Consider the following 13,653-nt stretch of genomic DNA (forward strand, 5'->3'; position numbering starts at 1 on the left):
TGAATAGTAAGTTATGTGGAAAACACTTGCGAGGTCCGACGGTTAAGCAGAGCGGTTAAGATAAAGGGGCTTGAATAATTAATAATCAATATAACCTGACGAAAAGATATTTATTAAATGTTATCCACATTATATTTCATCTGCAACAGCATTGTGAATTTAACGATGCGTTTGGTCATTAACGTTTAAATGCATCATTATGCAAAGTAGAGGAGAGTTCTCTGCATGAAAGACCCATGACTGGCAGATCAACGTGCGACTACATTTCTCTCCGAAACGGTAGGAAAATAAATTTAAATCAATGTGGAGGATTTTAACTGTGACAAGATGATTAGGGTAGTTTAAACAGTTACAGTTTGCGTAAATAAGCGACAGAACGTCCGTTAAAGACGCAGTTATGACGAGGTAGTGTGTCCCAAAGCTTGTCTACTACTCAAAAGTATGTACTTTTTCTTTACAAAAACAGTAAATGCTTTTAGGACGTAGTAGCCTATAAGTAGGTGATCAATTGGGACGCAGCTTAGGAGTACAACCGGTCTAGATGGCGGCCGCAAATCTCAGCGCCCAGCGGCCAATAGGGCGTCTACCTATATGATGTCTATGGTTCCCACAGGTTACAAAACGGATGTCGTTCCCTCAACATAATGAAGCCGTGGCCACGAGAAAAATATATCGTTCCCTCGACATATGATCTTGTGGCCACGACTTATTATCACGTTCCCACGAATTAATATCCCGTGGCCACGACTTATCACGTTCCCACAAATTAATATCTCGTGGCCACGACAAAACCAAGTGAACTGAACATGTCTCCTCCCGGTCACCGTAATATTCTTTAATGTTACACAGCTGTCCGCGTCTGTTGCCATGGTTACTATGCAGTACAAGGAAACCAGGGATAACGCAGATATTATATAGAGCTTGGCAAACTACATCACTGCGCGTTGCATTCTGGATAGTCGCCGCCATGTTTTAGGTCACGCTCAGGAGCGTACAATGACAATAAATACAACTCACCAGATGAAGAAACGACTGTAATTACGTTATTTTTTTTAAAGAGCTGCTTGTACTTGCTAAGAATAAATGGACTAATATTTTAATCTCTTGTGTTCATTTGATCGCTCAGTCGTGTGGCCAGGACACTATATACACACACATAGAAATCATACTGGCGCCTTCTATCGGACCACACACAGGACCAAAGTGATTTCTCTATTGCAGTTTTTAATAACTAAGTGGCACCGATATATCTGCCAGATAAAATAATAAACACAATATAGTTTGATCTCAGCCAGCATATCATATCGCCCTGATTTCCTCATGTAGCATTAAGGGATAACATTACAGCATGACCATCTGTGATGCAGCTCTGAAATGAATTATATTGTGGAGTCACTACACCAAGTAAGTTTTACTGGACCTAAATGGAATAAATACATGATTTCTTACAGAGAGAAGCTTAACAATTAATCAAAGATGTGCTGCTTTATGAACGGAGAGTGATCGCAATGAGCTATTTCACAAATAACATTTCTAAACGAGTTTTCGTACATTATTAATGGCGTGAGCACGTACATAGTCAAACAGATCAGAAGTTATGAATCTGTAATAAATACAAGTGACAAAGCCACATTTAGGTCAAGTTTATTTTCATTGAGATTCACTTTCACCATTGTATCGTTTCTAAGCTGGAAGGCAGAAAATGAGGGACATTATAGCATGCTTAACGTGGCTTAATTTACTAAGACAAACAAAACTTAGTATGCTTTATTAGTTTGGTGTTTACTACAGAAAAGCAGATGAGCCCAGAATATGAACGCAACACATTTAACACAAGCATTTTCCTCTCATAAAGAAAACACTTAATGGACAGTGACTTAACGTGTAATGGGTTCTGTTCATATTCTGGGCTCATCTGCTTTGCTGTACATAGTTTCTATGGAAGGAGAACATTTAACATGAAATTAAACGCGTTTCGTTCAAATTCTGGGCTATTAGTATGATCTTACATTACGCCAGCATTACGCCACGTTAAGCTTTTTATAACGTCCCGAGAATGGGACAAAATGGCGCTCCATTTCACATCCGTTTTCCACGCTGGTCAGTATGCATATAGTTAATAACACAGCCAGCGTTCACCATTCTAATATGTTTTTAACTGTATAATATAAATTTTAACATCTTCCTCCATTATTTCCCAGTCTCTACTGTACTGTCCGTGACATAAAGTCCCAGAATGCAATGCGTTGCTGACGTCACGTTCCCAGACTCTATTGACAGGCTACAAGTTACAAGGGCGGGCACCATTTAAAATTGTGAATTTCTCTGAATTTAAAAGTTCTTGGAAACATTTAGGATAATGTAAGTAGCCTACACAGCTGAACGAAATAACACTGTGCAAGTGTTTTTTGGATATTTTAATATGAAAATCTATTATGCCTTTAAGTAAATTATATTAAAGTATTAATTTTCAGCCGCTCAACTAATTTTCTGTAATTTTCTATATGAATATTTTTATTTTGCTGTTATCAGTAATGTATGGTATCATTTATAATTGTATCATAATTTGTATAATAATAATAATAATAATAATAGTTTGTCAGGTGTGTAAGAGTTCGCAGCCTTAAGTTACTCTTTACTGTTCAGCTCAATGCTGTGAAGTTGTAACTCAGGAAAATATGAATGTGTAAGGAATATTCTTTCGAGGGAAAAGCTGCTTTGAGCTATGTTTCTAATCTCAGCCTCTCCTGTGTTGCAGAGCTGGTGTGTGTGTGTGTGTGTGTGTGTGTGTGTGTGCGTGTGTGATGTCACACTAGTGTGGGTCATTTGAAGGTTAGCAGCCTCGGAAGGGTTCACAGAAAGTTCACTCGCATATATTAGGCAACTCAATCTTCCATTGTGACGGAATGAACTAGTAGGAAATGAGCTTCACGCAGGCAAGAGCCGAAATCCGTCATCGCGTGTTCAAACGCTATATATTTATAAAACCATCTATCATTACCGAGAACCTCTGTCACTAACCGGAACGGGACCGGTCACAACACCGAGCGGGACCATATTTATATCCTTTTAGTGATCATTTTTATTCTGGAAAAACAGGAAAATCACAAGTGAAAATCGGAATGGATCGCATTATTTTGTTGTCTGGTCACTGTGTGGAAACAGAGAGATTCGCGCGTGCCATACCACAGTGAGAGTTTGATGGAGTTTCTGTGAACAACTGAAGGACAACCAGATTGATATCGCATTATTTTATTCTTCAGTGAAATAAAGTGCATAGTGTTTGACTGTATGGATGTGTTGTCGGGACACATGCTGGAGTTTTACTCGTCCAGTTCCTCGTCATGTATGCTGCAGGAGAAAGCGCTCAAAGCGTGCTTCAGCTGGCAACACCGACGCACCAAACACTGTATGTCTATTTTTTTTATTCCCTTATTATCAGTTTTATAATGATTCATATGCATGGCGCTTACTTCGTGATAAATCAACCTTTAATTGCCGTTTGCAATTATTTATTTGAATAAAATAGCCTAATAATTAACCATAACAAAAAGTACCATCGTAAAACTATCTACCACGGTGGTTCAGTTGTATTATGTCACAGTACCATAGTATTACAATCACTCTACCATGGTAATACTATTTTGTTGATCACTTACCATGGTAATATTTTGGACATGTACCATGACATTTTTAAAATACCATGTATGATATTGGTAATCATTCAGTAACATGGTATATAATATATCTGTAAAGGTTTGCTCTATACACACACCTGACAAACTATGTTTACTATAATATGTTTACTATGATATTTACTATGACAAATTTTGATACAATTATAAATGATACCATGCATTACTGATTACTTTGACACCCATGGCCCCGGACCCGGACCCAACCCGCACACACACATAAAGATATACACAAAAACAACATTTAAACATGGCTAACTTCATAACATTTAGAGAGAAAAAAACATTATCTGAGCTTGCTTGTGTGCTCATTTATTGTGAAAGTACATCCTCTGCACAAGTCATCCAAACGTCTGTTTGGTCCTTTACCATCAAAAGCATTATTTATTTTTACGTCCTCATGACCCTCATGAAAATAGCACTGAGTGCATGCTCACTGTCATATTTGCTCAGTGGGCACAAATCAAAGCAAAGTGGCCCTGATCAGACGGCAGCCATCTGACGTTATCAACAGCCTACTCAAGCTCCCTGAGATGCCCACGTTCATGCGGTACTGAAGCAGTACCACAACCCATTCACTCAATGTGACTAATATTTGAATTACTGTATGACTCAAATCATATTGTCTTCTCTATATTAGCTCTAACTTGAACTTTCCCCAGACCTGCTTGATCTCACCCAAGGCTAAAAATGCAACTATTTAAATAAAACAAAATCTGTACTATAGTATCATGTGATGGAATTTAGCATAATTTTCACAAATCATTATATCTTATGTATTATGTTATTTGGTTAAGCAGCTATAAGTAATTAAATAATTTTCTATAGGCCAACAGATTCTTTATAAATCACAACATGTTTTGCATCTCAGTGAATTAGAAAATGACCATCATTAGTGTGTATTGTTAAGGGTGCAGTGTGTAAATTTAAGGATCTATTGACAGAAATGCAATATAATATAAAGACCTTAAATAATGAACTGTTATGTTTTTATTACCTTAGAATGAGCCATTTCTATCTACATACACACCGGCCACATTCCAGGAAATTTGCACCTGCATGTTAATACAGTAGCCCTAAATAGACAAACTGCTCTACAGAGCACGTTTCATCACTATGTGATTGTTCTTCTTCCTCGTTGGTGTTTTTAGAGGCATCTTGCATCGTCACTACGGTGAATACACACAAAGAAGTAGTAGTAGTAGTTTTAGTTGATTGCTTTTTTAGAAGAAGAAACCTCATTGCTTGACTGGCTACTCTCTTCTGTCTCAGACGACATCTTTGTCCTGTGTCGGCCAACATAGCTTGCGAAATGGAGGGGTGAGTGGTGGACTGAGCAATTAACAACCTCACCGCTAGATGCCGCTAAATTTACACATTGCACCTTTTAATTGCTCTGATAAAACTGTTCATCTGTGGTGCAATGAATTTTCAACAATATAATGATAATGATGATTTTAAAATAAGATTCCATTTATTTCTGCTTGAATTGAAAAGCCTTTTAAGTATTTTAATTTAGTTATTTTGAGTAATGGAAACCTTTACCGTATTAATGAGGGACATGGAAAATGTGAGTTTGCTAAAAACAGCTTGCCTCTCTGATGAAATTTTGCAGTGATGAGAAACAGAATATAATAAGAGTTCTCTAACTACATGATACTCAGTTCCTAAATTTAGGAATTATTCTGCATAGTCTGCACAAAGATCTAGTGGAGATTCTTGTTGGCTGTGTTTGAAATAATAGTGCGGCGACCAGGGCGGGCGAGAGCCGTGAGGGAACGGCGCGAGGCCGGTGGCGCGAGAGTTAATGAGTTCCACCTGGGAGCCGCACCAGCCTTGAGTCTCTCACGGAGGAGCTCCGGAAGCATAAAAGGAGGAGCGATGACAGTGAAAGATGAAAGAGGACCAGGCCTGGACTTTATTTTATGTTTTATTATGTTTGTGTGGCCGGCAGACGTCCGCGAGGGTCTGCCGGCATTACTTTCGTTTTGTTCTTTGTTTATTAAAGATTATTGTTTGAATGTTAGCCGGTTCCCGCCTCCTTCTTCCCGTACGAACTGTGTTGCAAATAGTATATTCATAAAGTGGCATCCTTATGCTTGAAGATGTAGTCCTTGATTTGTAAACTAAGGTTATTAGTTTGTCTCTATCAGTGTTGAGCAGTGATATACTGCACACAGTAACAGGTATTTATAGCTGTTAGTAGTAGTGGTAAACTGATATATTTTTTTCAGTGGTTGACTAGACAGTTTCATAAGAAGTAGTAGAGAAGCTCATTGCTGCGTGATTGCATTTTTGCATCTTTGTTTTCATAGCGACAGAGTCTCAAGAACACATGCCATTAGGGCCCTTTCACATGGGGCTCTGCATGTGGTAAACCTGCGTGGATTTTTAAAACGTGTCAATCTCACGCCCGCCCTCTAAATGCAAGAGGTTCTCCAGATATAGGGCTGAATGGAAAAGTTATCAGCGGATCTGTCCAGTAACTAATGAACGCAGGTGAACTGCGCAGTTTGCACAGAAGCATTTCAATTGCTCAAGGTGAACTGTCAGAATTTAAAGCCACATACACATTCGTGCTTCTAAATGTATAGGCCTATTAAAAAAAAAAAAAAAAAAAGGGGGGGATAATAATGTAATATTTCATACTTTATCAGAGCTTGGTAGACATAATTATTAGCCTATATTTTTAAACATTATTAGGCAGAACAATTTATAGATTATAATTAAAGTTATGTATTAATTTATAATTTATATTAATCATAAATTTATACATAATAATTCTATCTGTCATATACAATTTATGAAATTAAAAAAAAGTTTAAAAAGTGGTAAAATATTTGGATAAAAATGGGACAAGTAATTACATTGTCCTAATTTAAGTAAATTAATGAAAAATAAAAATTCATCCGATCCAGGGATGTGAGCTGAAGAATTGTCAAAAATGATTACACACCAACATATGCCTGAAGTTCCTTATAAATAAATAAAATAATCTACCGTAAAATAATATAATGTGTTCTGTTCTCTTGAGCTGTCAAGTTGTTGTGTTGAAATATCAGTTCTTGATTGATTTTACACTCAAAAAAATGAATTGTTGGATTTACTTAAAAAATAAGTGTCAAGTGGTTCCACGCAACAATATTAAGTAATTTGTACAAAAAACTATTTAGTTGAATGAACAAAAGAATTCAAGTAAAGCTGACAAAATTTCTTTGAGTAAATACAAATCATTTGAACGTCACTGTTACATAATATTTAAATGTACAGTTTACTTAATAATATGTTGATTTTTTTGAACAATCATTTAAATAAAAAGGATAAAACATATCAGAATGCAACCCCAAAATGCATTCAAAAAATTACTAATTGAACTGACTCAATCAAATGAGTGTAGGAATTTAATCCTATAAACATGAGTATATGAGCGCTCACAGCCTAAACACAGGCGACACTCTTCTGCATGATGGTAACCACAAAATTCAAAAACATTACAGAAACTACTCTAAATGCCCAACATAACTGAACATTAAACACTAAAATAAACTCACAACATCTTTCCCTTTACTGAAAAACACATAAAATAACACTTTAATCCCTAAATTTACTCTCCTAATGCAAAGCATGCTGGGAACTACGGATCCACTGCAAAGTTAGTTATGTCAACAATAATCTGTGCATTTCACACAGCAATGTTAAGTTGACTGAACAAACACTAAGTAAAGCTGACAATACTCAATTTTAGTAGAAACAACGCAGTTAAATTATGTTCATGTAGTTACATGAGTTTAAGTAATGTGAACAAGAGTGGTTTGAGTGAAACTAACAACAGTGAAAGTTCATTTTTTTGAGTGTATTTTTGTGTCTGTGAAGCGCTTGATGCTTCCTGAATTGGTGTCCCTTATTTTGCCTCACTGAAGTTGGCAACTGTGGGATTACAAATGTAAGAATTTGTTTAAGATCTGCTGATCCTACATCCTGACAAAACCTCACATGAAATACTAAGGTGAAGTAAATTGTATTTAGCATTTTGAGGTAAAGATGACGACATTCTAAGGAGATCAAGGCAGGCAGCCCAGGTGTCTGTGAAATTAACCTTTTGTCTTCAGCCCACTTTCTGGGCTGATTCCTGCACTGCATTGGCATGCTTTGTTTATATTGTCTCCACCTCTACTCTATGTATCCCTCCCCCTTGAATGTATATTAACTACCAAGTACACTGCCTTAGTTAGACTTGGATGACTACAGCGATGCACAGCACATTTTTCTCAATAAAGAGTAACTTCTGCTTGAAAGATATCCCAAAGTCTCCTGGTTTCTGCTTTGACGAGGAAAAAGTTTCCAACACAACCCTAGACAACTTGTCAACCAATTGTTTGTGTATTGTGTATATTGTGTATTTTAGCATAGCTACAATGCTGAATTGACCACTATCAGCATCAGGGGCCATATTCACAAAACATTTTATCTTACCACTAAGAGTTCTCCTAAATAGCAGTAAAAGTTCTTAGCTAAGAGTTTTCTCTTAAAACCTATTCACAAAGCTGCTGAGACCAACTTTTACTAAGGAATAGACTTAAGTCTTAAGCTAAGAGTAAGGGCGGGGTTGACCTCGTTGCTATGGAGTATACACACAGTAATTGGCTGATGGGAGAGGAGTCAGCGAATTAATCATAGAAATATTGTAGAATGATGTGTCATGTTTCCAAATTAAAATAAAGGTTTTAAAATACAAATGTTGCCCTATTCAAATAAATATTTTTTTAATAAAAAATGTTGCCATAGTTAAAATAAAATTTTGCCATATTGTTGCCATAAAGGTTTTTAAATGTAGGCTAAGTGGCACTAATTAAACTATACAGTTGATTGTGGACCGCCTCTTGGATGTCTGCATCTCAAGAGAATGCAGAATTCAAGTGACAAATTATGTTTTATAAACAAAGTTTGGGAGGAACACATTCAAACGGTCTTTCTAATCAGCTCGAGAGGAGGAATATATACACAGAGGAGAGTCGACTCACCTATAGTTACTTTGACAGTTTTCTGCATCCCTCCGCCACCCCGCTCCTCACTCTCAGATGGGGATACGGGGAGAACTTGGGGTTTGGGCTAAATTCCAAGCTCAGAACCCTCAATCCCCTTGGACAGCACACCAAATACACTTTATATATATATATATATATATATATATATATATTTTTTTTTTTTTTTTTACTCTATTCAATCATTTGTAAGTGTGAACTCATGAAAACCACTGCCACAGGTAATCAGACAATATTTATTTATTTGTTAACGATTTATTTTTGGCGTCTCATCGTAGATTCAAATCTATAAATCAAAATGTATTGCATTTATGAAGAAAAGGTTCAGCACCTAAGGCTTTATCGCTATTGCCTCAAAGATGTAGACTACAGTGTCTTTGGGTGAATTAGGAGTTTTTGTGATTTGGTCTTAGTGATTTAGGAGTCCTCTTGAATACTCCTAACATTTCACAGATTTAGGAGCTAGTTTTAGCACTAAATTGCTTTGTGAAATACTCTTTGAGCAAAAGACTCCTAAAATTAGGACTGACACGCCGATTATTTTTAAGAGTTTCTCCTAAATCGGCAAGTTAGGAGTTACTTTTAGCCTTAAGATGTTTTGTGAATACGGCCCCAGGAATATCTGTTTTATAAAAAGTCAACCACATTTGGGAAACCTGTCTAATGTCATTTAAGCAGGTAAACACAGCAAATTTGTGTTGGGCTAAAAAAAAAAACAGTATTCCCACACCACTAGTCTGTCATCAGAGCTATTAGCTATGTTTGAACCCTTTAGCCTCAGCATGTGAAAACATCATAAGAGGCATTTGGAGATTACAGCAAGATATTTATACACCTCCCTCCATTACGCCAGTGTGATATGTGCTAATTACAACCATGCTTGCTTGCTCTCGGTCTTTCTCCCTCTTTAGTGCTTCACAGGCAAACTTGAAAGGCCATAGGCACAGTGTGTATAGCAAGGTAATTTTGTGGGTCTGTGATATAATGGCTGAATTGTGGGAATAAAAAAGCTCTAAAACAACATTGAAATGGGATGAACCTGCTTGTAGTATGTAGTTGATGGTTGGAAAGAGAGGGCCTTGTATTGCTTATAATGCACCGACAGTTAATGATTTGAGCAAAGCCCTTAATTTTTTTTTTTAACCTACTTGTCATCTCACAAAAACAAATAAATAAATAAAATAAAAAGATTTTAGACTGAATAAAATGCAGAAATACTGCTACTTGTATGCGCTTTAAATAGATTTAACACCATCTAATAATCTGGCATTGTTTACACACAGGATTCTTTAGAAGCTCCTGGAAACAGTTGCAACAGTACTGACTGGATGAGGCATATAATTATCATTCATAGCCTGTAGTGTGTGTATATTATATATATATATACAGTACCCTCCACAATTATTGGCACCCTTAGTAAATATGAGCGAAGGTGGCTGTGAATAAATCTGCATTGTTTATCCTTTTGATCTTTCATTCAAAAAATTCACAAAATTCTAACCTTTCATTTAAGTAAAACAATTGAAAGTGTGGGGAAACTCACATTATGAAATAAATGTTTTTCTCCAATACATGTTGGCCACAATTATTGGCACCCCTTGAAATTCTTAAGAGTAAAATATCTGAAGTATATGAAGTATAGTATAGTAAAGTTAAGTATATGAAATATGAAGTATATTCCCATTCATATTTACATTTTTTTTAGCACACCAGGGTGATTAGGAGCATGAAATTGTCCAGCCATGACTTCCTGTTCCACAGGAGTATAAACATGAGGAAACACAAAGGCCAAATTCACATAATCATTCATCACAATGAGCAAAACCAAAGAATATAGTTCAGGGGCCGTATTCACGAAACATTTTATCTTACCACTAAGAGTTCTCCTAAATAGCAATAAAAGTTCTTAGCTAAGAGTTTTCTCTTAAAACCTATTCACAAAGCTGCTGAGACAAACTTTTACTAAGGAATAGACTGAAGTCTTAAGCTAAGAGTAAGGGTGGGGTTGACCTCGTTGCTATGGAGTAAACACTCAGTGATTGGCTGATGGGGGAGGAGTCAGCGATTTAATCATAGAAATATTGTAGAATGAGGTGTCATGTTTCCAAATTAAAATAAAGGTTTAAAAATACAAATGTTGCATTATTCAAATAGTTTTTTTAATAAAATTGTTGCCATAGTCAAAATAAAATGTTGCCATATTGTTGCCATAAAGGTTTTAAAATGTAGGCTGTCACTAATTCTAGTATATACAGTTAATTGTCCACCTCTTGGATGTCTTCATCTCAAGGGAATGCAGAATTCAAGCAACACATTATATATATAGCAACACATTATATATATATATATATATATTTTTTTTTTTAACTCTATTCAGTCATTTGTAAGTATGAACTCATGAAAACCATTGCCACAGATAATCAGACAATATTTATTTATTTATTTATTTATTTATTTGTTAAAGTTTTTTTTTTTTTTGGCGTCTCATCGTAGATTCAAATCTATAAATCAAAATGTATTGCATTTATGAAGAAAAGGTTCAGCACCCAAGGCTCTATTGCTATTGCCTCAATGGTGTACAGTGTCTTTGGATGGATTAGGACTGTTTGTGATTTGGTCTTAGGGACTTAGGAGTACTCTTGAATACTCCTAACGTTTCACAGACTTAGGAGCTAGTTTTAGCGCTAAAATGCTTTGTGAAATACTCTTAGAGCAAAAATTTAGGACTCCTAAAATTAGGACTGACAGGCCCATTAATTTTAAGAGTTTCTCCTAAATCGGCAAGTTAGGAGCTACTTTTAGCCTTAAGATGTTTTGTGAATACGGCCCCTGATGTGCAGCAAAAGCTTGATGAGCTTCACAAAATAGAAACTGGCTCTAAGAAAATAGCTAAAGCATTGAAAATCCCCATTTCCACTATCAGGGCAATAATTAAAAGTCCCATGGCATGAAAATTTCACTTTATGAGGTTAGGAGCTGTATGTAAGAAATTTCAAATACTTATATCACTGACAAAATTAGTCCGGCCAGGATATTGTCATTTAAAAAGTGGACTTGCAGCCCTCAACTGATGTTGTCATTTTGTGTTTTGGCCTGACGCGCCTCCCTCCACCTATCTACCAATCACGAAGTCAGTAGTGTTTCGGGATCCATGTTGCCAGCTTTGCTGTAACCTACCCTAACTCCAGTCGAATAAAAATGTCTAATGTTACTAAATCAAAAAGACCTCGTTATAATTCTGAAATTCGTCATGACAAAGTCCGAAATAAAACCAGAATTTGTATTGGAGATGCTTTTGAAAGATGGAGACGGCTGAAAACGGAGAAGAATTTGAACACAGATGCCAACGTTGCTAATTTTCTCCTGGACAGGTAAGATTCATCTATGCTTGGCTAACTTGTACTTGATGTCAATGGACATTTCATATATTCATGACAGTCGAACAAAGTTATGCATGTTTGTGCAAAGTAACAAAGTTAGCTCACATGGACGTATGCTCTGTCATTATGCTGAGACGCTGAGGAAAACAACATTAGCATGCCCATTATGGCAATTTGAAACGTAATTGAGACAGTAGCCTAATGTTACCTCAGTAAAAATGATTCGTCATTTGTTCTTCACGTATATCGTGGACTAAGTTACACATGCTGCAAGTTGACCTGTATAACCATTGCTAATGTAATTTAGTTACTCTAACAATATTTTCTGATGGAACTGAAAACAGCCTGTGATAGCCATTGGTGATATTGAATTTGTCCCGCGTTATAATTGCTGTGGCAAATGTTTTGGTTATTTGTTAGCCTACTTATGACAAAAACTTTAGTACTTGTAAATCGATCAGGCTGCAACAACTGAGAGCAGTACAAGTGCTAACTCAAAATAAACATTCTCTACCTTTTAGGCTATGTACTATGTTAGTGATGGTTTGGAAGCACTACAGTAGGTGCAATTCCGAGGAAAAATAACTTTTTCTAATGTCCATAACACTAATGAAAAGCACAGTGTAGCCTATGATGTGAAAAATTTGGGCCATTTGGAACGTTTTGTAGCCTACTTGTTTTTCATGCAAGTTCTACAGCCAAAAATAATAGAATGTCATGTAATCTTTCACATCACAAATTTTAGAGTTATGGACGTGTGCTGCAGGGTAAGTAAAAAAATACAGCTGGCCACTTACACTTATAGCATAAGCTAAATGAATAGCTGTATCTTTGATATTGGTTACACATAGTGACATAGGCTTGTGCTTGTACTTACATTAATGACAGATAAATAACGTTACAAGTTAGACTAACAGTTACCGTTCTGCCTGTCATGTACGAGCATAAATCTTTACGATTATACTGTCACATATGAGCATAAACCTTTACGATTATACTGTCACATACGAGCATACATCTTTACGATTATACTGTCACATACGAGCATAAATCTTTACGATTATATTTTACTAATGACAATTAGTACATTTTTTTAAATACATAATTACTTATCAAAATATCTCTCATGAAGCATAAACAGAATTAACAGAAAAAAACGTACTGTGTACGTCTGTTCGTCACTTGCCATTGGAAGCTCATTGAAGCAGCCTACATTTCTGCTGAATCCTGCAGCTCATCTGGCAACCTCGAGTCAGGGGGTAGGGGGAGGGGATACACCGCTCTACTGTATTTTTATAGTGATTGCAGTACCAGTTTAGGCCACAATCCTACATACGGCTCCTTTAACATTAATATGTGTTCCCCTAGCCTGCATATGTTCCCCCAGTGGCTAGAAAAGGCGATGGGTGTAAACCGAGCACTGGGTGTTTTGCTTCGCGTTTGAGAAAATGAAAGCTCAGACGACCCAATCTGGAATCTTCCCCATATGTCGCCGATACAACTTCCCATAGTTTTGTATGTCTGCGCCACACATTT

General features: G+C 36.4%; 1 protein-coding gene across 1 annotated transcript in view; it reads left to right on the forward strand.

The window, feature by feature from the left end:
* Nucleotides 1–3,000: 3,000 nt before the first annotated feature.
* Nucleotides 3,001–13,653, forward strand: part of LOC137037191 (retinoic acid receptor beta-like) — a 695,067-nt gene continuing 684,414 nt past the window's right edge. The window contains exon 1 of the mRNA XM_067410999.1: nt 3,001–3,409. Coding sequence (XP_067267100.1) covers nt 3,292–3,409 — 118 coding nt within the window. The 5' untranslated portion in view covers nt 3,001–3,291. The remainder of the gene's footprint in view (nt 3,410–13,653) is intronic.

Source organism: Chanodichthys erythropterus, chromosome 15, assembly GCF_024489055.1.
Source record: "Chanodichthys erythropterus isolate Z2021 chromosome 15, ASM2448905v1, whole genome shotgun sequence".
NCBI classification, from domain to species: Eukaryota; Metazoa; Chordata; class Actinopteri; order Cypriniformes; family Xenocyprididae; genus Chanodichthys; species Chanodichthys erythropterus.